Source organism: Theropithecus gelada, chromosome X, assembly GCF_003255815.1.
Source record: "Theropithecus gelada isolate Dixy chromosome X, Tgel_1.0, whole genome shotgun sequence".
Lineage (NCBI taxonomy): Eukaryota > Metazoa > Chordata > Mammalia > Primates > Cercopithecidae > Theropithecus > Theropithecus gelada.
The window spans coordinates 73,588,543-73,615,548 of record NC_037689.1 but is presented as its reverse complement, the minus strand read 5'-3'; the positions used below and the strand labels follow the sequence as shown (position 1 = coordinate 73,615,548).

General features: G+C 34.7%; 1 protein-coding gene across 5 annotated transcripts in view; it reads right to left on the bottom strand.

The window, feature by feature from the left end:
- Positions 1 to 1,627: 1,627 nt before the first annotated feature.
- The window catches only part of BRWD3 (bromodomain and WD repeat domain containing 3), a 134,604-nt gene continuing 109,225 nt past the window's right edge, over positions 1,628 to 27,006 (bottom strand). For 4 of the 5 annotated variants that reach the window (XM_025372375.1, XM_025372376.1, XM_025372377.1 and 1 more), the window contains 14 exons: positions 24,683 to 24,794; positions 23,830 to 23,891; positions 23,567 to 23,722; positions 22,798 to 22,918; positions 21,705 to 21,830; positions 21,511 to 21,589; positions 19,820 to 19,876; positions 18,641 to 18,781; positions 17,698 to 17,772; positions 16,241 to 16,393; positions 14,689 to 14,852; positions 14,201 to 14,298; positions 13,520 to 13,678; positions 3,373 to 9,550 (listed from right to left, as the gene is read on the bottom strand). In XM_025372375.1, coding sequence (XP_025228160.1) covers positions 8,796 to 9,550; positions 13,520 to 13,678; positions 14,201 to 14,298; positions 14,689 to 14,852; positions 16,241 to 16,393; positions 17,698 to 17,772; positions 18,641 to 18,781; positions 19,820 to 19,876; positions 21,511 to 21,589; positions 21,705 to 21,830; positions 22,798 to 22,918; positions 23,567 to 23,722; positions 23,830 to 23,891; positions 24,683 to 24,794 — 2,258 coding nt within the window. In that variant the 3' untranslated portion in view covers positions 3,373 to 8,795. Of the gene's footprint in view, positions 9,551 to 13,519; positions 13,679 to 14,200; positions 14,299 to 14,688; positions 14,853 to 16,240; positions 16,394 to 17,697; positions 17,773 to 18,640; positions 18,782 to 19,819; positions 19,877 to 21,510; positions 21,590 to 21,704; positions 21,831 to 22,797; positions 22,919 to 23,566; positions 23,723 to 23,829; positions 23,892 to 24,682; positions 24,795 to 27,006 lie in introns of all 5 variants that reach the window. The other variant, XM_025372374.1, reaches the window with a different exon arrangement.

Genomic DNA, 27,006 nt, shown 5'->3' with positions numbered 1-27,006 from the left:
AGGGAAGGGAAGGGAAGAAGGGAAGGGAAGGGAAGAAGGGAAGGGAAGGGAAGAAGGGAAAGGAAGGGAAGAAGGGAGGGGAAGGGAAGGGAAGAGGGGAAGGGAAGGGAAGGGAGAAGGGAAGGGAAGGGAGAAGGGAAGGGAAGAAGGGAAGAGAAGAAGGGAAGGGAAGGGAAGAAGGGAAGGGAAGGGAAGGGAAGAAGGGAAGGGAAGGGAAGGGAAGGGAAGGGAAGGGAAGGGGAGTGATACATTAAATAACGAGTAAAACTGAGAGATAGTTCAAAGGATGTAAAGTAAGAACACCCCAAAACAAAAACCCTAAATTAAACTCAGGGATTAAGTCAGGAACACTGTTGCATTCTCTGAGAACTGTACCTGAAACCCGTTTGAACTCAAACTTCAAGGCTTTGCACTGGCAAGGAAGCACAGAGTAGGGAAGACTGCAATAACAGATCATTTTTTAAAGTCACACATTGCAAAGCACATTTGTATATATTAGCACAATCTTCAAAATAAGATAGAAGTAAATCCTCTACAGTTTTCTTGGGCATTTACTTTTTTGTAAGAGTGTGTAAGATATACAATTCAATCATTTGAGCTTCAATCATTTTTCTACTTCCAAACCTGGTAGTATTAAAAATTCCAAAGCACTAAGAGGTTTAAAGATCCATATCTCAAGGTCCTCTTTATTAAAAGATTTGAGCCAGAAGCAAAAACAAAGGTTATTTTCAAGATACACATGCATGACTTAGAAGTCTCCATTTCATAGAGATTGGGAAGAAAGAAAGTAGAACAAAACATCTTATTAATAAAAGTTAAGACTAGAAACCTGGAAGCAGATATGCTGGATGAATCAAGGCTTTTCTAGTGAGTAGCCATGTAGGCTTAGGCAAATTACTTGATTTCACTAAAACTCATCTTTCTGATCTGAAAAATCAAATTAACTGATAATGTCATTCTGATGATTGAGATTATGGACTCTGTGAACTGTAAAGCTCTTTATAAAATTCCAGTGCTTGGCACATAGAAGACACTCAGTAAATGCTGAATGAATGAATAAAAAAGTGAACAAATCTAGGTAGCAACAGTCTAGTCTTTTTTTTTTTTTTTTTTTTTTTTAGCTGTTTCTTCTCACTAATATGAAGACAACAGGCTACAACTTCCCGCTGGTAAGTATCTTTTTTGAAGGAGATGCCAACACATGTTTAGAGAAAGAATGTGGCTCATTACCTCAGATAATTCTCCGAGAATTTCTGCTTGAATACTTATAAGCAAAGTTATAAAAGGTATTTTTAGTGTTAAAAACTTGTCGTTTTATTCAGCAGTCTTAAATTTTTGAGAAAACTGGAAAGCAAAAATGTATGTACCACAACCTTCAACTACTGCTTTGTTTTAATAACTTCTTTTTCTTATGAAAACGACAAACCACATTTAGAATAAAAATGAACACAAATCTACAAAAGTAAAAGGATGACTTGGTAATTTCATGACTATGAGGATATCATGGGCATATTTTTTGCTCTATAGGGTCAGACTAGACAAAAACACTTGTTTTATAAACAATACTGAATCTAATTTATAAATTAAAATTTAACATATGGAAATAATTCAGAACTACCAGCACTTCATTATTAATATTTTAGATGAATAATACTCAAGGGTAACAAAATAGTACTTTTCAAATGATTACACAATTTGGTATGCAAATTTCATTTAAACATATTGTAAGCTTTTTTTAAAAGCCAAGGGAGGACGGAACATGTTAGCAGTTTCCTCGACTTAAATTACTTAACAGACTATACAAAATTGCCAATACAAATTAACATGTTGTTATACAAATTCTAACTATAATTGCAACATGACAAAAATCAACCACAAAAATCCTTAAAAATGAATAAGCTCCACCAATTAATATTAGTCACCTAAATTAAAGAATTTAAAATGTTTTTATTTCTTCATATATTTACTTACAAAACTTATAAAATTGAAGAGAACTGCAAAGATGCTGACCAGGCAACGCGGCAATTCAAAATTAATACTAGAATCAGAAAGACTTTTAAGTCTCCAACATCAAATTAAATATTTGTTAATTAATAACTGTTAAAATTAGATGTCTAGAATTATAATAATTAAAATTATAAGATTTTATAATTATAATTAAATGTTTATAATCTGTAGATAAGAACTTCATTAAGGCAATTGTCACAGCTGGCAAAGAAAAATCTATTAAAGTAACATAGAAAGGAAAGAAAAATGTGTCCCTAAAACTTTGGGGAAAAAATTGATACCATAAAAATTTTACTTAATATTATTGTTTGATCTACCTATGTTTTGTAGCATTAAAAAGCCCTTAAGTATTTATATAAATGACCTGAGAAAGCCACTGTAAGCTTATAGGCTTAACTATCCCACCAAAAATCCCATTTAAAAGATCAACTCACAGGCTCAATATATTGGTTTTATTTTGCACATTTTTGTAAAGTAGCTTTAAATTGTCAAGAACATATAATTGAGAGAGAATGGAGAGCATCTTTTCCTTGACCTTCTCAAGTTGGAAAAAAAAACGGATCCTCAGGCTGGAGTACAGTGGCATGATCACAGCTCACTGCGGCCTTGACCCCCCAGGTTCAAGTGATTCTCCCACCTGTCTCCCAAGTACCTGGGACTTACAGGCACACGCAACCACGCCCAGCTAATTAAAAAAAAAAATTGTTTTGTAGATATGGTGTCTCACTATGTTGCCCAGGCTGGTCTTGAACTCCTGGGCTCAAACAATCCTTCCAACATGGCCTCCCCAAATGCTGAGATTATAAGTGTGGGTCACTGTGCCTGGCCTTAACCAAAAATTTTTAATGTAAGATTTTTATATCCTTAAAGAGGACTATCTCTAACCAATTAAGCAACTAAACAAAATACCAAACAACTTATCTCCACTTCAATCTCTGAATATTGTAAAAAATCAGGCTACTTTTGTCCTAAATACATTTTTTTTATTCTAAATACACAAAATAGACAGTATATACATCAAAGATACAGTCCAGTCTTTGGCCAGCTTATTTATCTTGTATCTAGTGGAATGTTTGCCACTGGGAGACAAATTCTGGTAACTATATAGGTTATGAATGTTCCTGTTAGAGCATTCAGATCATTTCACCTCACTTCTCTCCCTCCTACACTTATACTGAATTAAAGCACCATTTACAGTATAGGTAATCTGACCATATATTTTAAAATGCCAGGGATATATAGCTCAGCTGTTAAAAGTCATAAGTCATAAATATATTAGAGATCTATTCATTTTGAAAAGCTCTGCAAAACAAAATGTTGACAAATGCTTTGCAGGCTGTTATTGAATGCACCAAGCAGCCCACATTTAAAGTGTAAACATCATATTTATTATCCTAAAAGTGACCCAAAGAATATTTGCAATGTCTAAGATGAAAACAAAAACAAAAAACAAAACCTTTTCTTTGATAGGAAGAAGCATCCTAGTTTCTCAGATTAAAAAATAATAGTAATAAAATATTCTATGACAAAGAAACAAGACCTAAGAGTTACATGTTACAATCTCTAAAGCTGAATAGGTAACTCCATATTTCTTTCTTCTGGTTAATTTTTCTCTGGTACATAAATTAAGGCATAAAGCAGCAAGAGTGCAATTGATTCCAAACAACTTGGAATTTTATTGTAAACATCCCATAAAGAATGGCAACAAATTAGTCCAGTTTTTTGTCTTTGAAGATAATTGCTTATTAATGACTGACAACTGCCAAACAAAACATCTTTTATAAATCAAGCCAGTTTAGATTACCTTTTTTACTGAATTTTAGTTTAATGGACATTTTGCCCATATACAATATCATATCAACTATGAACTGATTTTTCCATCTTAAAATGTATGGATACCAAGAACAAATAAAAGGTACAGTTATGTTAATACTGTGTAAGAGATTACAAAAGACAAGAATGATAAGTTACAGGACAAAGAAATAAATTACTGATTGCCATCACCACAGTATTGTTTAAGAGTTAACATTTGAAGTACTGCCTAATGTGTATCTGGTGACATATGCAAAAACACATTTCCCAACTGGATTTCTAAATATTTTTGCATATCATTTTAAAATTCAATTACCAGTGGTGGTTTCATTATGTTATCAATAGTTTTATTTTTTAAGAAAATACTTATCATGCTTTTATATGTCAAAGTCTCATATTCTAGATTTAATTTAGAAGAAATGGGCATACATGTAAATAAACAAACACAACTTAATTCTAAACTGCAGGGCCTTTCTACTATACTTCTCCCATCAATGAATCAAAAATTGCCAATCTTAAGTGTGGTAAATTAGGTGCAGTTTTCATGGCAGAAAGGAAAGTGAGGATAAAAGTAAGCAGGATTGAAAAGATGAAAAAAGAAACAATCAATAATAAGGGTATATAGGCCGGGCACGGTGGCTCACGCCTGTAATCCCAGCACTTTGGGAGGCCGAGGTGAGGAAGGAAGGAAGGAAGGAAGAAGGAAGGAAGGAAGGAAGGAAGGAAGGGAGGGAGGGAGGGAGGAAGGAAGAGTGGGAGGGAGGGAAGAACGAAGGAACAAAGGAAAGAAAGAAGGAAGGAAAGGAGGAAGGAAGGAAGGGGAAAAGAAAAGAGAAAAGAAAAGAAAGAAACCTGAGTGCTACCCATATTCCACAAAATATAGCACCATGAAAAAACTTAATTTTATGTTGGAATTTAATCAAAACTTGGTAAAGAAGCTTTGCGAAAAGATGAGAAACAAAAAAGCATGAAAATACTTTCATACTAATTTTTGAAACAAGCCATAAAAGTGACCTTAGAATATTCTATTTCTGATAAACCTTTCATAAAGCCTCACGCTCCACAAAAATATTGGGGATGGGGTTAGCATTTAAAACAATGGACTTTACGTGTCAAAAGTTCCATCCCTTCCCCTAGAACTATTCATCTCAGAACTCAAAATATGACTGTAATTGTTTAAAAGGCTGGACAGCAAAGTATACTGAAAATTATATATGATGCAAGTCTCCCTTTTATGGATGTGAAAATTCCAACTTGAAGATACGTACCAGTTGGTAAATGTACATAAAATGATTCCCAACATACATAAACAAGCAAAAGGTGTTTCAATTCCCCATTACCAGAAACACACAAATTTTTGAAAAATGCTCAAAAAAGTTTTATCAAAAAGTTAGAAGTGGCATTTACATCTTTCTCTTTCAATCACTCTATTATTGTCTGATGACAATCTATGGGATTAAAACAAAAACAACAAAAACATAAATAACTGAAATGTACTTCAAAGCATTAGAAGGCTGAGTTAAATAGCTGAGCACACAGTTGTGCAGAATGAGATTTATAATTTTACTCAGTTACTTTGTTACTTTGCATCTGGGTGAAACAAAGTGTTGTAGAGAAGAATTCCAACACAAGTCTGATTTCTGGGGAGGGGAAAAAAAAAGAAAAAAAATTAAAAAGGGAAACAAAAAGAATAGAGGGACACAGATACATGATACAATCTGGACTGGTTATCTAGAAGGCATAATGAAATGGATGATCAAGCAGTAAATATACAGGCTAAGAGCTGTACAGAGGCAAAAAGTTGGTAGACTGTCCTCCATACAAAATGTTCTCTTTTTTTGAATGTCGGAGATAAGGTGTGTCAAGTTGGGGAAAAAACTTTACACACATACAAGTGCACAAACACACATATACAAAAATTTAGTAATTGGGCTAGTAGGCTAGTGAATGTTTGAGAGAGCATCCTATTGCTGAAAGAGAAACACACAGTAAGCCATAGAAGAAACACACAGTTCAGATTTTATAAATATATACACACACTAAGATCTTAAAGCTGGGAATTTAAACATTATTAGCATTTATGAGAAATATTACAGCTCACTGACTATTCATATCTAGCATAGGATTAGGTTTATACATGTATATGCTCTCATGGGCCTAAATATAACAGTGGTTTTTCTTAGCAATTTAAGATTTAGGCTTTTCTTCAAAATTCTTTGTTCATTTCCTACTTGCTTTGCTATGGCTGGACCCAGATTTTACGTAAGTTTAAAGGGCCTCAAAGAAATTAAAATGATAAAGTAATCAATGTGATACTAATTACAACACATTCACAGGAGGTGGTATTACAAGAAAGCAAAGTGTAAATTGGGGGGAAAAAAGTCCAGATATAAAAGTAAAAATACTATCTTCCAAACTTTTATTTTCACACTTATTAAAATAATTTGCATGCAAACAGAAAATTATCTGTTTGTTTAATAAATGATAACTATGTTTATCTAACATACCCTGATGACTAACTCTTTAAATCTTAATAACTGAAATAAACATTACAGCAAAGTGCTGTTCACTAATATTTTCACAGTATTTCACTACATATAAAATATGCTTTAAAATGTCTTCAGCCTTATTATTCTAATTATCTAATTCTAGAAAATCTTGACATTTGGGAAATAAATGTGGCATTTTTATTTTTCAAAATAAATTATAAATAAAGCTCCAGATAGCCAAAATCACACAAATGTCAATTCTTCTACATTTCAAGAGGTCAGCTCTTCATAGAAGAATGTCAACAAAAAATTTCACACTAAAATGATACATGTGATCCATATTTGGGTATATCCAGGAATTTAAGTAACTATGTTACTTAGATCAGGATAGGCCAAAGTATTATTGATTTCAGGAATACAGGCACGATTTATTCTAAATGCCCAAGAGATAAATAACTGAAACAGCACGTTTTAGGAAAAACCAAATGTAGTTTCAAATAGGAACGTTTTGAATCTCTACTATGGTTAAAAGTGGCAGCTGAGTTACAACCAGTAGTAGTTTTGGTTTAGTGAAAAAAAGACTACAACAAAAAAATAGCTTGGTCTGCTGTCTAGTAACAGAAGTTAGTGCCATTAACAATTCACAACAATACTTTCTCTTAAAGCCTGAACATCATTTCTACTGCAAGTGAAAACTGCTTAAAGATGTTAGTCCAAGAACAACCCTACTGCCGACCCTACCAAAAAAGCAAAGTTTTATGTGTGTACACCTTCCTCTGCACTTAAGGGTTTTCAGATGCATGAAATGATTGAAAGCATGAGACAAACACATTAGCTTAAGAAAAATCCTGGGATAGCTAGGTATACACTAAGAAGTCTGTTTTATCCCATGAGCCTGATCTAAGTGCAACAAATTTGCTGTTACAGAAACATAAATTGATATTATCCCTCTTACCTCAGAAATGTAAGTATCTAACAAATCAACAAATCTGTAATATTAAATTTGGGGACTAAAATTGACCTTGAAACTCAAGCTCACTTATGGAACCATGTGCACTCTACTGCTGTAAACAAGACAATAAGGGTTTTTAAAGATGCTTTTTATCTATAAAATAATGATTCACAACATCAGTGTGCAGTGCAATAAGGTTCTTTCCTGAAAGACTAGAACAGAAGAACCCTTTGGAATGATATGAGCAGAATCTATAAGTTGATTCATAATACTAGCTAGCCAAAACATTCCAACTCAAACTAGGTGCTTTGTTAAATTTTAAGATTCAAATGAAAACCAGTAACTCACAGCTGTTAAATGTAAGTGGAGCAGAAATATATGAGCAGTAGCCCAAGTCTACTTACACAAATATGTTCATGTTCTAAGAAAGTCTAAGGTAGAGCATACTATACTTATGAAAGTTTGTTAATTACAATTATTAATTTGAGAGCCAATACAATTATTAACAACCTCTCAGCTTATAACTTATGGGTATTCATTCCTACTAAGCTTGTTCTATTTCTCCTTAGTCAGTAAGGAATAACAGCATCTATTTTCCTTAATGTTTCCAGTAGTTGTAGTTAAGAGGTAGCTGAGCTACTGTTCAAAGAAGTTGTTCTTTGTGGATGAGGATTTTTCAAATGTTTAAGTTATTTAAGCTACACAAATTCTATTAATGCAATAAAATGTGATAGGAAAAAAAATTGATGCAGGAAACTTTTGCATTTGGCACCTTGTCTAGATTGATACCTCAAGTATTCTTTTTTAATAAAGTTAATGCACACATCAGAACACACCACGAAGATCTGCTACATATTTACAAGGCACCAACCCTTTCTCACCTTTAACGTGAATTATGCAAATCAATGAAAAGCATATCAAGATCCCCCCACCCCCCAAAAAACTGTAGTATAAATATATACTTCAGTTCAGTACAAGTCATGAAAGTTTGGCCTGGGAAGAGTAAAATAATCCAGATCGCTCTTACAATATAGAAACTGTAAACATTTAATAGCTGCCTTTAGGATTGGTGTATTGTGCAAAAGTTATTATTACTGGGTATAGGAATCAAAATGGCAAAAACAAACTATATAAAACTCTGTAAGAAGGTGCTATACTTCTGTGATACAAAAGCAAAAGAGGGCTATTCTATTGAGATAAAAATGTCATGCTACTCTTAAGAAGCTGAATGCTCCTTTAATGTAGTAAATCTGTAGTGTGTCTGTGTTGTGTTTCGTGTGTGTGTGTGTGTTTGTGTGTGTGTGTGTGTGTGGGCAGAATTTCTTTTAATTTAAGGCCTAATGAGTAAGGCTTATTTGAACAAATGAAGTGTGGAGATCAAAAGTCTTGAAACAAATGTATACTGGCATAAATGGAAAAGCACCAATGTGAAAGGAAGCAGAAGTCCCCACACAACTTGCTTTGTAGATTTCCTGGTAAATTCCCTGCAGTAGAAGGCCATTGAATTTTTTAAGTTATTCTAAATTTATTAACTGTTAATAATTCCATCCCATGAGATGGCTAACCCTGGCTTTTTCTGTCATTTTACGCACTCTGCCTGATCTGGATGTACCAAGATTCAGAGGATCCTCAGTGGACACAAAATTGTCATTATCAGAATCATCATTATATAAAACAGTCCTCCTGCCTTGGTTTCTTGTTTTAATTCGAGGCAGTCTACTGAAACGTCCTGAAAACATGGTATCAAATTCATCATCTGCAATACGTGCTCGTTTGGCTCTGGTAGCTCCTCTAGAAGCACCTCTTCCTCCTCTCCCTCTTCCCCTCCCCCTAGTGCCACCTCCACCTCTTCCTCTACTCCCTCGTCCCCTGCCTCCTCTTCCTCTGCCTCCTCTACTCCATCTACCCCATCTTCCCCATCTGCCTCTTCCTCCTGTGCCTCTGGTCTTCCAATTTCTTTTTCCATTGCCATGTTGCTTTCTGAGTTTTCTTTTAGGTCTGGTTTGTATGAATTTGCTATAATCATGGTCTCCATCTACGTAATCTTGATCTGTTCTGGAAGTTGATTCAGAGTCAGAGTCAGAACCACAGGTACTTTCAGAACTTAAACTGGATCCTAACTCTCCACTTTCTGAGGTGGATAAACGAGACTTCTCTTTTGTTTCTTTTTTCTCTTTATCTTCTCCTCCCATGTTTTCATCTTCTTCTGATGCACTAAGTAGTTTTCTCTTGATTCCTGTCCGGGGCTCTCTGCCATCACCATTTGTAAGGGGTCCATCAAGGGAGTGATCTAAATTAAAATAAATGATTTTTAATTGTTAAGCTTCAACATTGACAAAATGGTTATTTAGGTTCAAAAACAGTCTACAGTTCCCAAAAATACATGGAATAAAATCACAGAGGGTGTCAGAGTTAAGAATTTAAATTTCTTCAAAATATAAGATATTAAAGTGTTCATTTTTGTCTGCTTTTTTGGGAGGGGGAGGAGATTATGGGGGTGGAATGATGGCAATGAGGTTTAGGCAGAAGTTTTAAGGGCCTACTTCAGGAAGAATTATCTGAGAACATGAATTAGTTTCATTCATTTGGTCAATAAATTTTTATTCATTGTCTACTATTAGCAAGGCATTGCTAGAAGATTTGAATATGGCAATGAAAGGGACAGTCCTTGCTCTTGGAATCTGTATTTTAGTGGGAATACCTTGAAAGATAATAAAGTGATAAATTAATAATAAAATTTCACACAGACATGTTATAAAGAGGATTTTTAAAAAGAGTATTTATGTGTAGAAGGGAGTGTATTTTAGATAGGGAAGACTTCTCTACAGAGGTAGTATTAGAAGAAATAACTGAATGAAGTCAGATGTAGGGAAAGAACATTCCAGAGGAGGGAACAGAAAGCAAGCCAGTATAACCATAGTGGAATAGAAAAACAGTGAGTGGTAGGAGATGAGTGCCAGTGGAAAATTTTAAGCTGGAGAAAGAATCTGATTTATATTTTTAAAATGGTATGGTTGCTGTATATAAAAAAGATCACAGAGGAGGCAAGACTGAAAGTGGAAGGAGAGACTGTTTGGGTGTCCCGTGCAGTATTCTAGGTAAGACATGATGAAGGATATGTCAATAGATGTGATGATAAGTGACTATATTTGGAATATTTCCTTCTAGAGAAACATTTCAAAGGCTGAACTGATGGGACTTGCTGACAGATCATATGTCAAGTGTCAAGCACAGAATGAAGACTGACTCCTAGGTTTTATGGTCTAAGCAACTGGGTGAATGGTAGAGATATTTTGAGGTAGAGAACACAGAAGGAGCAACAGGTTTGAGCAGGGCACTGGAAAAATCAAGATTCCATTTTAGATGTTGACACAGATCCCAGGAAAGACTTTTAAAAAAAAAAAAAGAAAGAAACACCAGTCTGGAGCTCAGGGGAGAGGGTGGAGCTGGAGATATAATTGTGGAAATTTTCAGTAGAGATAATATTTAGGGTAATGAGAACTAGGAGAGCTCACTGAATGAGTAAGTAAAGACAGACAAGGTGGCTGAAGACTGAGACCTGAGATGTTCAAACATTTAAAGATAAAGAAGAACCAACAAATAAAATGGAGGACCAGCCAGTGAGGTAGGAAGGAATCAAGAGAGCAGACTGGAAGAATTGAAAAGAAGTAAGATTAGGGCTGAAGATAATTACAAGATTAATCTAATAAGTCTGGGTGTTATGGACTGAATTGCATCCCTTCAAAATTCATGGAAGCCCTAACCCCTGAAGCGACTACATTTGGAGATTAGGGCATTTAAGGAGGTAATTAAGGTTAAATGAGGTTATATGGGTGGGACTGTAACTCAACAGGACTGACGTTCTTACAGGAAGAAGAAGAGATACTAGAGGTATTTCCCTCTGTCTCTCTGTAGAGGCAAGGTCACATGAGGACAAAGCAAGAAGGTGGACATATAGAAGCCAGGGAAAAAGCCCTTATCAGATACACATCTATATGGCACCTTGACATTGGATCGAGCCTCCAGCTCTGTGAGAAAATGAATGTCTGCTGTTTAAGCCACCCAGTCTGTGGTATCTTGTTATGGAAACCCAAGCTGACTAATACTCTAGGCTGGAGACTAGGGTGATAGCAGTAGAAACTACACAGAAGGTTTAAGTGGTATTAAAGAGTTGTGGAATTCACAAAACTTGGCAACTGACTAGGTATGAGGGGTAAATGAAGAGTCAAAAAACACTGAAATTTTAAGCTGGGTGGCAAGAAAGATGGTGATACCATTAACTAAAATAGTGAGCAAAGAAAAAGAAGCAAGTTGGAGATGCAAAGATGATAAGCAACCGAAGATTTTTTTTAAATTTTTTAAGGAAGCACTTGGAAATTATTCTAATAGAATAAAGAGATATCTAAGCGGTGCATATACATTTGGAGAGTCATCACGTCAAGATGACGGATGCAGTCATTAGATTCCTTTATTTGTGGAAGACAAAAACAAGCAAACAAAAAACAGTGGCAAACTCTGCAAAGAGAAGAAACAGAAATAAAAGATATAAGCTAATCAATAGAGTATAGAAGCTTAAGAGTAGAGTTCATAGAGAAGGTAATCAACCACATGCAATGATACAGAGATTGAGAAGTTAAAAACTAAAAAACGACACTAGCTGGCCACTGAAGAGTACTGATGAGTTCGAGAACAGCTTTTGAAGAGTGGTCGGGACAGACACCATACTACAAAGGATAAACGACTCTGTGGATGGGAAAAGCAAAATAGATGAAGGAAACATGGATTAATCTTGGCAGTGGAAGGAAGAGTAAAATGAAAAAAAGGCAATGACATAAGTATGCAAGATCAGAGGAGACACTAAAGATATAAATTGGGAAAGACAAAGGCACTAATTATTTTCAAGTAATCAAATATGTTTCAATATTTCTTACATAGCCACTATAAAAATATCTTTGGAAAAGCCTATTTTTAAGTTATTTGATAGTTAAATAACAATGGATAAGCTACTTAATCTTGCATTAAAATGTATATAAAATTAAACGTATATTCCAATAAAATTATTTGAAAAAGCATATTAAATATTATTCACAAACTTCAAATAGCTGAACATGTTAGAACTTTCTTTGAATACATTCAAAGTCCCTAATATAGGACTAAGTATAAGAAGAAAGTTTGAGTAACAATAAACTTCAAATATTTATGATAATTGATGTCCCTTGTATGGTCCAAGATAGAGGCACATAATGAATTAGGTCAGTGATTTCTTTTCAAGCAGTGAACATTTTTCTCCTAATAAAAAGTAAAATAGCATTTCCTTATATGAAATAACAAACAGAACTGTCTGGTTAAATGCAGAAGGTTCTTCTGAGAATGCCTGAAGTACTTTTGTGGATGCCCCAGAAACGGGCAGGGCATAGTCTGAAAACCACTGACTTTGTGATACAGCAGGCCCCTAGGGAAGAGGATATCTGACTTATATAACTGGAAAACCTTAAGGAAGGTGGTAGAAGCGGCTGTTGACTGAAAGAAGGCTCATTTCTCAGCCCAGACTCGTATTTTTACTGCAGTGGGCCACAAAAATATGAGACCTATTTAAAGATGACTTTGGAAACTCTCCTTTCTTATTAATATGGTTTAATAAATGAAAAATCCTAAATGTGTTTTCATGTGCTTGGGGAAAGAACTCTTCATTTAGTTTTTTCTCCCAATTCCTTTTATTTTATTTATTTATTTTTGAGATAGAGTCTCACTCTGTCACACAGGCTGGAGTGCAGTGGCACAATCATAGCTCACCGTAGTCTCCTACTCCTGGCTCAAGCGCTTCTCCCACCTCAGTTTCCCAAGTAGCTGGGAGTTGTGTGCCACCACATGTGGCTAATTTTTACTTTTTTTTTTTTTTTTTTGGTAGAGATTAGGTCTTGCTTTGTTGTCCAGGCTGATCTCAATTTCCTGGCCTCAAGTGATCCTCCTACCTCGGCTTCTGAAAGTGCTGGGATTACAGGTGTGAGCCACCATGCCTGGCCCCATTTTACATTTTATTTTAAGACTAAAATACATTTGCAAATAGCTATTGGAAATCTGTTAATGGCCTGTTCCCAGTTATGAATATGAAATGCTATCTGACTCATATGTGACAAAATTCTCATTAACTATAAGGATATACTAGTTTTTACTATGCCAATATGTCAGCTTTTAAATGATTTATCTTCTGTCATAAAGAAATAAATAATAAATGTCTTGTCCCATATTTATTTCCTACCTTGTTTAACTGGCAAAACTCTATTCCGCAATGATTTGGCTTTCCCTGGGTCATGGCTATTTCCACTTCGGCTATATCCACCAAAGCTCGATGAAGAAAATGGCCCATCTGGCTCATCATCAAGTAGATATAGTGAAAGCCCTTCAGCAGCATCTGAAACTTGCATTTTAAAAGATTTTAATACTAACATAATTATCATGTTTTCAGGAAAGGCTACTTTTTAAAACCATATCTCTCTTATGTTATTCCAACACCAACATTATAAGTTTCTCTATTCCAACACCAAAATTATAAATTTCTCTAACAAAATGATATGAATATTTTGAGAACAAATGGTTGAATGTCAGAAAAACTTGTCCAATTGCACATCACAAATTTTCAAATATTACGTTGGTAAATATATTATAGATGAGTGCTCTGAGATATTATAGACATTAATCATTTAATCATAAAATTTTAAAACTAAGAGACTTTTCATGTAGTCTAATAAAGAAAATTAATCATACGGCCTAATGTCATACTCAGGGACACAAAACTAGCAAGTAGAATTGGGAATAAAACACAACGTTTAAAAATCTAAATCCATTGTTCTTTGCACTATAAACCATGCTGCCTCTTCCATATCCCTAACATCAGAATTAAACTGAGATACAGAACACCAAAAACAAAAGACATATTTACCAGGAGATGAGAAAGGAGAGCTAGTCCTGGCATAAGATACTGAGGTATTCTGGTCATTTTTAGGCTGTAACTTCATTTGTTTCTGCTTCCCTTTTGGACTGGAAGTAAAAATACGTAACAACGAGCAATTTTTTTTTTTTTTCTGTTAGCAACATATTATGATAGACAGTATGATACAAAGAGGTATCAAGGTCAGGTATTAGCTGACCAAAGAGGAAATGCCCTAAAGTTCATGTAAAATGCTTGAAATAGATAATTTGACAGTGAAAGTTCAATCATTAAAATTTTAAAAAAAAGTTTCTGGGATAGTAAAATCCACATAAATAGTTCTTTTGGTTACTAACTCTACACAGGCATAAGAGTTTAGGAAACAAACAAACAAAAAGACCTCTTGGGATCTCCTCAAACTATTCATCAACTTTCATAAATTAGGTAATACACACAAAATGCTTTGAGAACAAAAAAATGTTGTATCAATGTAATGATACCTAGGTGCTCCACTACTAGATAACGAACTGCTGCTGCTTCTTAGACGTTTTCTGTACCGTGGCCTTCTCCTCTTCTGACTCTGGATTGCTGACTTATACTCAGAGATGATATTTTTGATATGACTTTCAAATAAGGCAGATAATCGCAGCATCATGCTATAAATCTGAGAAGGCAGAAATTATATAGTCTTAACTAGTTTTGTATTTTTTAAAAAGGTATAAACATGCCTAGACCAATATTAAGCATCATCATTACGGACAAAATATTTGTTCACTTGAAAAATTCTTCTCAAATAACTAAAGTAGGATACCATTTTCACCTAAAAATAAATGTTTTTCAAATATAGTATTCAATGTTCTAAAGGGTAGAAAAAAAAGACTCTGATACAATGCAAGAGAATATAAATTGAAACAGCATTCTAAAGGACAATATACAGTCTGTACTAAAAAACCTTAAAGATACACACATCCTTTGGCTAATAATTTTACTTCTGGGAATTTGTCCCTAGGAAATACCACAGAATTATATACATAAAAAATTATATTCAAGAATGTTAAAGATATTACCTATAGCATTATTCATGTAAAATGAATAACTGGAAACAACCTAAATCTCTAGCCAAAGAACACTGGTTAGTATAACATAAAACAACCACACAACAGAATACCATTAAAAACCTTGTTTTCAAAGAGTCATGACGACACAGGAAAACATTCATAATACTTAAGTAACAAAAAATGCTTCAAAATACGAAATCTACTATTATAAAGAATATATAAACATGTGTGGGTGTATGTGTTAATGTAGAAAATCCTGGAAGTAAACAGTAACTGTAAGTAAAAATAGGTGATAGGTTTCACAGGTGATTTTTGTTTTCTTCTTTATACTTCTCTGTGTTTCCCAAACTTTCTATAGAAAATTTCATTCTAGCAATCAGGATCAAGGGGGAGGGGAAGCAAGTGTAAACAAATTATGTTTGCAGAAATTAGTGGAAATGCATTTTCCATAAAGTGGAAGTACGCAAGTATATATTTACTGTGCAACTGATTAAAAGTTAATCAGATACCAGTGATTTCAAAAGAAAAAAAATAATGACTATTTTTCTATTCTGAATATACTTTAAGTTCTGACAAAATATAGGGAAAATATTAAATGTGAATATAAATAAGCAGTTACAACTTCCCAAGATGGTTTATTATCTGTTAGAATAAATGGAACATACATATTCAGAGCTAATAAAAATATTTCACATAAATTAACACTGTCAATCCCCTTTCTATTTATTAAGTCACTTATTAGACATATTAAAGTGTACTCAAATTACTATCTCTCCTCTCCTTGTTCTTTCTCTAGTAGCTATAAATAATTATTACTAAAGAGTAAAGAGACAAGTAAGAGAAAGGAAAAGGTGGTTAATTTCAGAATGACTGCTAAATATATTTTTATGCATGCCTAACAAGCAATCCATATTTCAAAAAAGATACTGAGGATCAAATTTCAGTAACTGGTTAAAGAAAACTGCCTGATAATTAACCCAACTAATAATCATACCCTTGACTTTTTATTAGAGGTATAAGCTTTGGAGTTGTTGAATATTTGGCGAACATCCTTATAAAATTCCAGAGGACTACCATAGTTTCCTGCTTCCAAAGTTTCTTTCACAGTGCTGAAGTCCACAGGAGTATCTATAACATCTTGATAATCCTACAAAGAAGAATGTGTTATTAAATACTCAAACTACATAGCAATATTAAGGAATACAATGGGACTACAATTGGTATCACCTACTACAATCCACCATGAGATAAACACATTGCTTTTCAATGTGACACCTACCTCCCCACAACCCCAAAACATCTTTTGGTGGCTCATAAAAACAGCAGAAGTCTGTGGGAAAGCCTTAGCCCTCACACTACAGTAATAACCATAAATAAGTACGAAGGGAAAGAATAGAAAATCCATAGCCGTTGGCTTCATCTCTACAGCTTCCATGTCTTGCTTAAAGGCTGATACAACCTCCAAAACCCCAGCACACTGTTTAATGATAAAAGATGGGATTATTCACATATCATTAAATGGTTCCACTCTACAAATTAGCTACATATTTCCACGATTCCTTGCTATGAGAACATTCTATCTAAGTGTCATTAGTTAAGGGACAAAGTCAAGTTGGTCATGTTTGTGCCTTTCTCCTTTTTGATTTTAAATCAATGTGATACCTTTGCTTCATCGAAGGGATTCCATCTTATAGGTCCATAATTCATTTGATTTTGATTAGGGAAGAGGAGAGATTCTATTTTAACCTAAATCCAGTAAAGATTTTCCTAGGGTTATCAGATGGAGTTACATCTGAAATTTAATTCCTATATATGCTACAAGCCTCAAAAACAAGTTTCAGAGTGAAACCCATACTCAGTATTAGATTCCTTATTGTATTTAGAATCATCAAGAAGTAAAATCTCCACATTTCCCTCCTAGGAAAAGCCAAAAAGCCAGAAGGGGACAGATAAAAGGTATTATAAACAGAGAGAAAATATTTTTCAAAGTATGAGAAATCACAAATGTTCTAAATATATCTTATTTTCTTAAATCATAAAAAAACAGAAGTGTATTCTAACACACAGTATGGCTTATGTTAGAACTTGTGTAGTACGATGAACAAAATTTAAGAGACTCAGCCTGCTTGCTGAATGAAGTTCCAGTGGGAATAATCAGCTGCAATACAGACACAATTATATTGTGTAATTGATGTTTTCTACTCTGCTACAGTAGCTTCAGATCTACATAAAAAAGTAAACATTTACAAGGAGGACACAAAGAACAATCTTGAGAACACATGTTGATTCAGAAAGAGGAACAAAAAATAAATGATCAAAAAATCAAACAAAGGTAAAAAGGGTGCAGAGTTAGAAGGCAGTCTTAACAAATTATAAAAGGTTCATGTACAGTATGGAGAGTTTAGAAAGTAAAAACAATCAGTACGTCTTTTAAGAGACTACCAGGCCTACCTCAGGAAGAGATGAATCTTGTTGTCTTTCTGGAACAACAGACTCTGAGGATTCTCCCTCTTGCTCCTGATAACCCTATTAGGGTAAAGAGTATATACTGGTTTCCAGACAACTATAACAAAATATCAAGACATGTAATACAATTATGACTTAAGTCTCAAAGATTCATACACTGGAATCATGTTTTTATTGGCTGTACTTTTAGGTGAAGGAATTATACATTCGTCATTCTCCTTTGCTATGAAAAACACAAGACTAATTTATTTTACCCAAACTCCCTACAAGCAAACAAACAAATTCTGTTGAACACAATCTTGTTCTTTATTTGAATGATATTTTTTCCCAACTGAGACCCACAGTATACAGAGAATATCAATGTGTAGTAAGCTCATAGGATGGTCTGATGTATTTCTAAAATAGTGCTGTACCTCTTCTCTGAAAAAGTTAAAATAGATTTGCTATCTATACTACCTCAGTGAATAGATACACTCCCAGAAAATAAATCCTACCATCAAAGTTGTCATCCTTTTACCTTCATTGAAAAGAAAAGTCATACTGGTATACTGGTTACTCTAAGTGGCCATATTGATAACACATTCAGTATAAATTACACAGAATTGACATGTCACCAAACATCTACAGTGTACAGAGGTGTATTCGAGTTTAGTAAAATGTATTAAATAAACATCTGAAATAAAAGTGGGAAAGAATAGCAAATGAACTCTGATTCAAATTTTTCTTTTACAACTGTATAATTTACACACTGAAGACACAATGGCATTTTTAAAAAAATCAACTAGTCACACTACTACTTTCACAATCAAAAGATTGGAAAAAAAGAAAGGAAAGCAGGGAGTGAGAACATTGCTCTTATCTAGATTTTAGCATGGACATTTATGGGAAATTATCATACTGACAATTATTTAAACAACTGTATGCTTACTGGGTAAGAAAGAAGATCGGCTGGCTGTCGAAATGGCTCTGAGTCTTCACGTTCATAAATAAGGCTCAATAGTTCTTTGCATTGTTTTTTCCAAGCATCAGGATTACACTTTAAAGACTGTCTTCTGCCTCGGCATTTGACCTACAGATTTTAATAGAGTTATATGTAAAAGATCTTTCCTTAACTCAGTTGATTTTCTCATGAGTCCCTAATGTTAATATATCTATCTGTATATATATAGCGCAGCTGCTATTTTAGATTCTTAGCTTAAATCAGACAGTATTTTCACTGGCAAAAATAATTAATGAGTAAAAAAACCTAGACATTATATTCATGGAAATCGCAAGAATTCTAGTACTCAAATCTGAACTTCAAATAAGGTACAGAGGAACAAATGCTTCCTTCCTCTACAAGATCAAGTTATAATGCCTTAATATTTGCTGGTAGTTAAGTATACTTGACAATGGCATCATATTTTTCTCAAAAGAACACTTGAATGATTTTTGTTTCCCAGAAATCCTTTGAGGTCATGATAAATTCTGTTCTGTACCATTTCATTTTGTTATGATCTCTTTCAGTATTTCAAAATATATTGTTCCTTATATAAAATAACTACATGTCTAATTATTATAGAGCAGAAGTCTGCACAAAAGAGTTAACAAAGTAGGCCAGAGCTTGCTTCCAAGGTTGCCTTGGCTGGCATTTGGGAACTTGGCATTTGAACGGCTTCCTAAATTATTAAGACAGTTTACTGTCCCTAGACAGTATAAACAATGTGATTTGTGCTGAATACCTGATTTCCTTCTAGGAATCCGGAATCTCAGTATGTGATAGTTAGAGGGTACACAAATAACCAGCCCCCAGTAAAATCTTTGGGGACTGAGTCTCTAATCACACACATGCTGGAAAAAGAGTGTGATATGTGACCCCACACAGGGGAAAGATATTAATAGCATAAGGAAGCCTGTACATAAATTTCTCCAGACTCTGCCGGTGTCTTTTCCCCCATTACTCAACCCTTACTGCATCACTGTAGTAAATCTTATCAATGAGCATACCTAATATACTTAGTTACAAGAATCCTTCTAGCAATTCTCCAAATATGGGGTTGGTCTTAGGGATCACTGACACAGAAAACCTGAAAACGCCATCTCCTCAGCAGTTCACTTATTTACTCACCCTTCTTCCAGATGAAGTACCAGGACCGTCTGAATCTAAATCAACCATTTCTGTATCCTAAATTAAAAAGGAAGAGTGGGAAAAGACTGTAAGTTACATTCAAAGTCATATAAATTAGATGGACATTTACAAATAAATGGGAAATAAAATCACAGTTAATTTCCCCCACTGAAGCAGCAAGTAGAACAAAAGATAGAGGGAGACTCACGCCAAACTTTCCCAATATGCAGTGTACAAGCTGGAAAATATACTGGAAGAAGAATTAAACAAGGTTTCTCTTTAAATAAGAATCGGAAAGGAGGGGAACAGTATAGTGGTTGCTATTTGCTAAAATTGTACCTAAGTGTTAGTAATTTTTAAAAACCTTATTCTATATGACATGCTCATTTAATATACAATTATTAATTATTCATGATTACTCCATTGCCATTTCAAGAAATAGATCTCATATAATATGCATTTATATTTTCCTATAGGAAAGAGATCTATTTCAGTTAAGTATCTCTCGAAGGCATAATTTTTTTAATATGAAGAGTCAAGACCCAAGCACCACTAGTGATGGTGAAATACTGGGTAATATGTAGTAGAAAATCAAAAGTAGCTCATGAGATATTGGTACTCCTTTCTAATAAAATAAAGCTGTTGAGTTATATTTTTACTTAAGTTTTCTATTTTAACCCAAACAGTGCTACTCTGAGGTGAAATTCCTGCTACACCAAATTTCGAGCTAAAATACATTTATGTGAAAGGTCAGAGAAAATATAAGGAATATATAAGAAAATATAAAAAATATTAGTGATAGATTTTTCTTAGGTGTCAAGAAACTATAATAATATCTCATTGGTATATCATGTTTTCCTTATTATGTAAATAACATTTAACTATAATAATATATTTCATTGTCAGACACACTTTCATGAAAAAATTTAAAAAACAGCATTGGAGATTTACCATTCTGGAGATTAACAGTATAAATAATATAAACATGCAAAATATCTCATGCCACTGCAACACAATCTAGCACATGTGAGTCACTCATCCCTGGGATGAATTGTTTTCCAGTAAAGATTTGTGAATTACCACTTTCCAATATTGTTCCAACCTCTATTTTGGTTTTTGTTTCGATCATAACCTCCAGTCAAATATGGCTTTGTGTAAATTAGAAACATAGGGGGAAATCAGGAATATGAGGGTCTGCTGCGTACTACTTCCATTTCATTCAGAAGAGACTGGTTTATCTTTATAAATTTTCAGAAAGGAAATCGAGTAGCAATTTCACAAAACTACTGAAAATTTAGACTTTCAAGCCTGAAACTTTAAAATACTTTAATATTTTCTATACAGCATATAGAAAATAACATCCTTACTGAAATTTCCATCAACTAAGCATTCTTTTAAAATATTGAGCACTTGTCTTGTTTCTAAATGTTGGAAAATAAAGTGTTGATTTCTCATCGTTTACACCCACTGTGTCAAATATGATGACTGGCCCCCTGTCTCTGAATAAACCCTGCAGCACTATTTTATTTTTGATATATGCCATCTAAGTACACTTTAAAAGACGCTGGTATTCAGCCAGCTTTCAAAAATCTGTTTTGCTGTTCATGGCCAATTACAACATTTACACATAATACTGTACTTCAAATAAGAGAAAAGTAACTCATTCCTACTAATCATGCTGTGATTCTTACCTCCTCTGCATCAGTACTGTTTCGTTCTTCTGCTTTAATTTTATTATAAGTATCCAGTATATCAGTACAGCTCTGATCCCTAAGAAACAAGTCAATAGCTTCAGTAATTTTTACAATTTTTCAATTAATTTTTTTAAAATTCATTTTTTAAAAACCTTAAGTTAGATTCTCTGGAAGCTAAAACTGCTTCTTACCCAATAAATCGAAGTAAGACATCAGTTACAATTTTAGCTGCTTTAACTATAGGACTGTCTGGCTCATTGAAAGTCCTGGCATTATGCTCAATATAGCGTACCTCCCACATTAATGCTGATATTCTCCTGTGAAACAAAAAATACTCTGTTAGTCTTGGCTGATATATTTAGAGTATATTTTAGGAATATACAATATGGAACAAATATGTACTTAAACATATTATGTCAAAGGTGTTCCAATATGCATATAACTCAATATATTTGACTGATGAGCACTAAAAGGAGATGATATAGTTACAGTATTTAAAGCACAAGCAGGGATTTTGAACCACTGGAATGTATATACAAAACTTAAACTGACCTAGGACATTATGGGTAAAGAGTCATTAGACAAGGTCAAAAGAATGTTTACTTTAGTTTTCAGGGGAAGAACCAAGAAGAGCAACAACAACAACAACAAAAACCAGATTCTAAAAAATGACAGATTTTTATCTAATTACTTTTATGATATAAATATCAAATCAACATAATATGTTATGAAAATATAACCAGTTCTCAATTGCAAAGGCAGATTAACCAGTCATGGAATAGTATGGTCAGTAGGAGACTTGGATGAGAGATGGACCAAGAAATGCCCTCTACTGCCTTCCCATAATCATCTCCCATCCCAACCAAAACAAAGAAAAAAATTACTTGGCTCCTTTCCTGTATATATTTCAGGGCTGGTAACTAAATCTAATTAACTGTGACCAAATTCTCCAACAGAGGATTTAAACATGCTCCAAATCAGTAGCACCTTAATCATGATGAATCCACAAACCACTTAAATTGCCTTTAATAAACTAAAGTTAAATGTAGTTTTTGTTTTACACACCATTTGTACTACCCATATTTTCCTCTCAGCCTTTCTTCTCTATCCCCAAGAGTGAGAATCTACTAAATAAAGGGAAATTAATGTTCTAAATTTTTAAAGGAAATTTTGGTGTGGATCTTTTGGATGATCATGTTATACTATGAAAACGCAGCTCTCAAAAAGGAAAGCAAAAGCCATAAAGCTATAAATTTTATAATAAGTGATTAAAAAAAAACAGACCTGTAAAAGCGATTTTCAAGTCTCCGCCTGATGGTATTGAGGTCAGTTGGATAAGCAACTACAGTACAATACAAGGGGTAGGCACTGAGATCCACTGGAACAGCAAAAGGGCTGGCAAAATCTACAAAATCATAAAAATCAAATAAGGTAGCTATAAAGGACATTAACATCTCATGGTAACAAACATTTATTCATATATAAACAAGAAGGGAGGGTGATATACTACATTTCTAAAACCATGAGGATTCCATTATACAAACAGAATGTTATTCTTTATATTTGGATATCATATCTATGAATCATGCATGATACACTGGTTCAAATCAGGTAAAATAAAATTAGAGGAGCACTGGGTTTAACTTCAGATTTCTGTCTTTCCTAGATAAATGCCAAACTTCTCAAGTGACATGTTTTAGAAAATTTAACTATTCACGTGGGTAAAATACATTACTCATCCACTGTCCTTACCAAAAAACCCATCCAAAGTCAGGCTCAGGGAATAGCTAGAGAATCAAAGTGATGCAAAAAAGAAATAGACACTTACATGGTTACCTTACTATTATCCCCCAGATTGCTTAAAGAAAATTATCAGTTATTACTTTGGCCAAGCATATAAAACTGTTAATATTAAAACTAGAATCACTGTGCTTCTTGAGTTAAAAGTAAAGTGTACAGTGAGAAATCGTATATCCTTTTGTAGAACTTAAAATTTCTGCTGATTTTCCTAGCTCCTCTGCATGCTCCTAAAATTTTTTCACATTCATCATACCCAGGGAAAGAAGGTGGTTGATGCCCTGAATAACCCGTTCACATTCTTCATCTCTGGAATGAGCCCCCCACTCTCCTTCCTGGGGTTTGTATAGCAAAGCAGTCAATTCTTCCTGGGAGACAGGGACACCAGCACCAACTTCATCTGGAAAGGCAGCTAGGTATAAGATTAAAAAAAAATCAGAAAAAAATTAGTTTCCAGTATCACGTGAATATCATTTTACTTTTAAAAGAATTATAATTCATTTTTAAAAGCATATTTACTTCCTTCTGGAATTGGCTCCATATCCCAGGGGCTCATCTTTTCTCTCTCATTATTGTCCCAGCTATTAAAAAATAAGAAGATGCAAATCAAATTAATCATAGAGTACTTCCTTTTATATACTACCACAATTTTACATGACTTCTTGGGGGTGAGATTTGAAAAGGGCAATACAGTTGTCTTGAAAGTACAACTCTGGTTATATACAGATAACAATAAACTTCTAATAGAGAAAACATGGTCCATCTCTATGAAACTTAGAGGGCAGAAAGCCTACTTTTAGTCAATACAGAGACTAAAAGTCAGTCCTCATAGAATGAACATTTCTTCTATCATTCTTGAGAGGATTTATTCGTTAGCAATCTTACAACTCTGGATTTTCAAGAAGAATTAAAGTAAATGTTGCAAACAAATAGTACTTCCAAACATGAGGCAACCACCTCTGCCTAGAATTCATACGACTAAACAAAAGACTAAGTACTAATATTCATTGCTATATTCCAGCAATAACAATTACTTTAAGTAGTAAATTAGTTTCCATATTTCCCATTAAAAAATAGTTGCAATTCTTGTCTGAAGCAGAAATAGTTAATAAAAAATGCAGACAATAAAAGAGGTAGAAATAAAGTGTTTAGTTATTCCTTTGTTTTAGTCAAAGAAAACAAAGAACTTTGCTTTGACTAAAACAAGGAAAAACTGAGCACTTTACCATCAAATTTCTTCTTTACAGGTACAGGTATTGTGAGACTAGATAAGTCTCACAATACCTGTACCTTTACTCCTGGTGGAGGTTTTTAAAAGTCAACATACTACTACAATATCATATTAGGCATAAAAGATCATAAACATACTTACTGAACACTATAACACTGGAAAGAACTATCAGGATACTCTGGTTGAAAAGGCTGCTGACTCTCCACAGTTCCAAACCACCAGGCGTCATCTATTATACTGCGGAATCTATCACCTATAACGTTTTAAAATTTTTAAAAGGATGCTCTTGAGAATATTAGCTCTGTTCCCACTCTAAATTACTGCTTTTTGTTGACTACAGAAGTAACATTGTATCTAGCATTATCAGAAGCTTCCATCTAGGTTTTCGAGATAAGTGATTATTTTACGTTTTAACCTCTTCATGTATTTTGATTTCCAAGTGGTAGAAATCTTGCTGAAATAAATTACATATGACCACGTCTTCTTAAATAAATGATAACTTTTTCAATTCCTTAGCATCATCATTAGGCACACTTCTTATTGTATTACATATGTACATAAATGCAATTGATTCTTCTATCTTGCTTTTAGCTTTCTTTAAAAATCTCTTCATACTAGTTTGTATATTACAGATCTTCAAGGCAGGCTATAAATCAAGGAAGATGTAGGAAAGTTTGGAACTTCCTAGAGACTTGTTGAATGGTTTTGACCAAAATGCTAATAGTCATATGAACAATGAAGTCCAGGCTGAGGTGGTCTCAGATGGAGATCAGGAACTTATTGGGAACTAGAGTAAAGGTCACACATGCTATGCTACAGTAAAGACACAGGCAGCATTTTGCCCATGCCCTAGAGATCTGTGGAACCTTGAACTTGAGAGAGATGATTTAAGGTATCTGGTGGAAGACATTTCTAAGCAGTAAAACATTCAAGGAGTGACTTGGCTGCTGTTAAAAGTATTCAGTTTTATGTATTCACAAAGATATTGTTTGGAATTGTAACTTATCTTTAAAAGGGAAACAGAGCATTAAAGTTCAGAAATTTTGCAGCCTGATGACTGATACTATAAAAAAAAAAAAAACCTGGCCCGGCATGGTGGCTCAAGCCTGTAATCCCAGCACTTTGGGAGGCCGAGACAGGCGGATCACGAGGTCAGGAGATCAAGACCATCCTGGCTAACACGGTGAAACCCCATCTCTACTAAAAAATACAAAAACCTTGCCAGGCAAGGTGGCGGGTGCCTGTAGTCCCAGCTACTCAGGAGGCTGAGGCAGGAGAATGGCTTAAATCCGGGAGGCGGAGCTTGCAGAGAGCTGAGATCTGGCCACTGCACTCCAGCCTGGGCGACAGAGTGAGACTCTGTCTCAAAAAAAAAAAAGAAAAAGAAAAAGAAAAACCCATTTTCTGAGGAGAAATTCAAGCCAGCTGCAGAAATTTGCATAAGTAACTAGGAGTCAAATGTTAATCATCAAGAAAATGGGGAAAATGTCTCCAGAGCATGTCAGAGCTCTTCAAGGCAGCCCCTCCCATCACAAGCCCCGGGGCCTAGAAGGAAAAAATGGTTTCTTGGGGCTGCCCCCCTGCTCTGTGCACACTTGGAACTTGGTGCTCTGTTTGCCAGCTGCTCCAGCTCCAGCCATGAATAAAAGGGGTCAAGGTATTGCTCAGGCTGTTGTTTCAAAGGTTGCAAGCCCCAAACCTTGGTAGCTTCCACGTGGTGTTGGGCCTGCAGATGCATAGAAGTCAAGAATTGAGGTTTGGGAACCTTCACCTAGATTTCAGAGGATGTATGGAAATGCCTGGATATCCAGGTAAAAGTCTGCTGCCAGGGCAGAGCCCTCATGGAGAATCTCTGCTAGGGCAGTGCAGAAGGCAAATGTGGGGTTGGAGCCCCCATACAGAGCCCCCACTGGGGCACTGCCTAGTGGAGTTGTGAGAAGAGGGTCACCGTCCTCCAGACCCCAGAATGGCAGATTCACCGACAGCACGCACAGTGTGCCTGGAAAAGCTGCAGACACTCAACACCAGCCTGTGAAAGCAGCTGGGAAAGGGGATATACCCTGCAAAGTCACAGGGATGGAGCTGCCCAAGAGCATGGGAACCCACCTCTTGCATCAGCGTGACCTGGATGTGAGACATGGAGTCAGAGGAGATCATTTGGGAGCTTTAAAATTTGACTGTCCCGCTGGATTTCAGATTTGCATGGAGCCTTCAGTCCCTTTGTTTTGGCCAATTTCTCCCATTTGGAATGGGTGTATTTATCCAATGCCTGTACCCCCATTATATCTAGCAAGTAACAAACTTGTTCATAGGCAGAAGTGACTTGCCTTGTCTCAGATGATACTTTGTACGTGGACTTTTGAGTTAATGCTGGAATGAGTTAAGACTTTGGGGGACTGTTGATTGGTTTTGAAATGAGGACATGAGATTTGGGAGGGTCCAGGGACTGAATGACATGGCTAGGC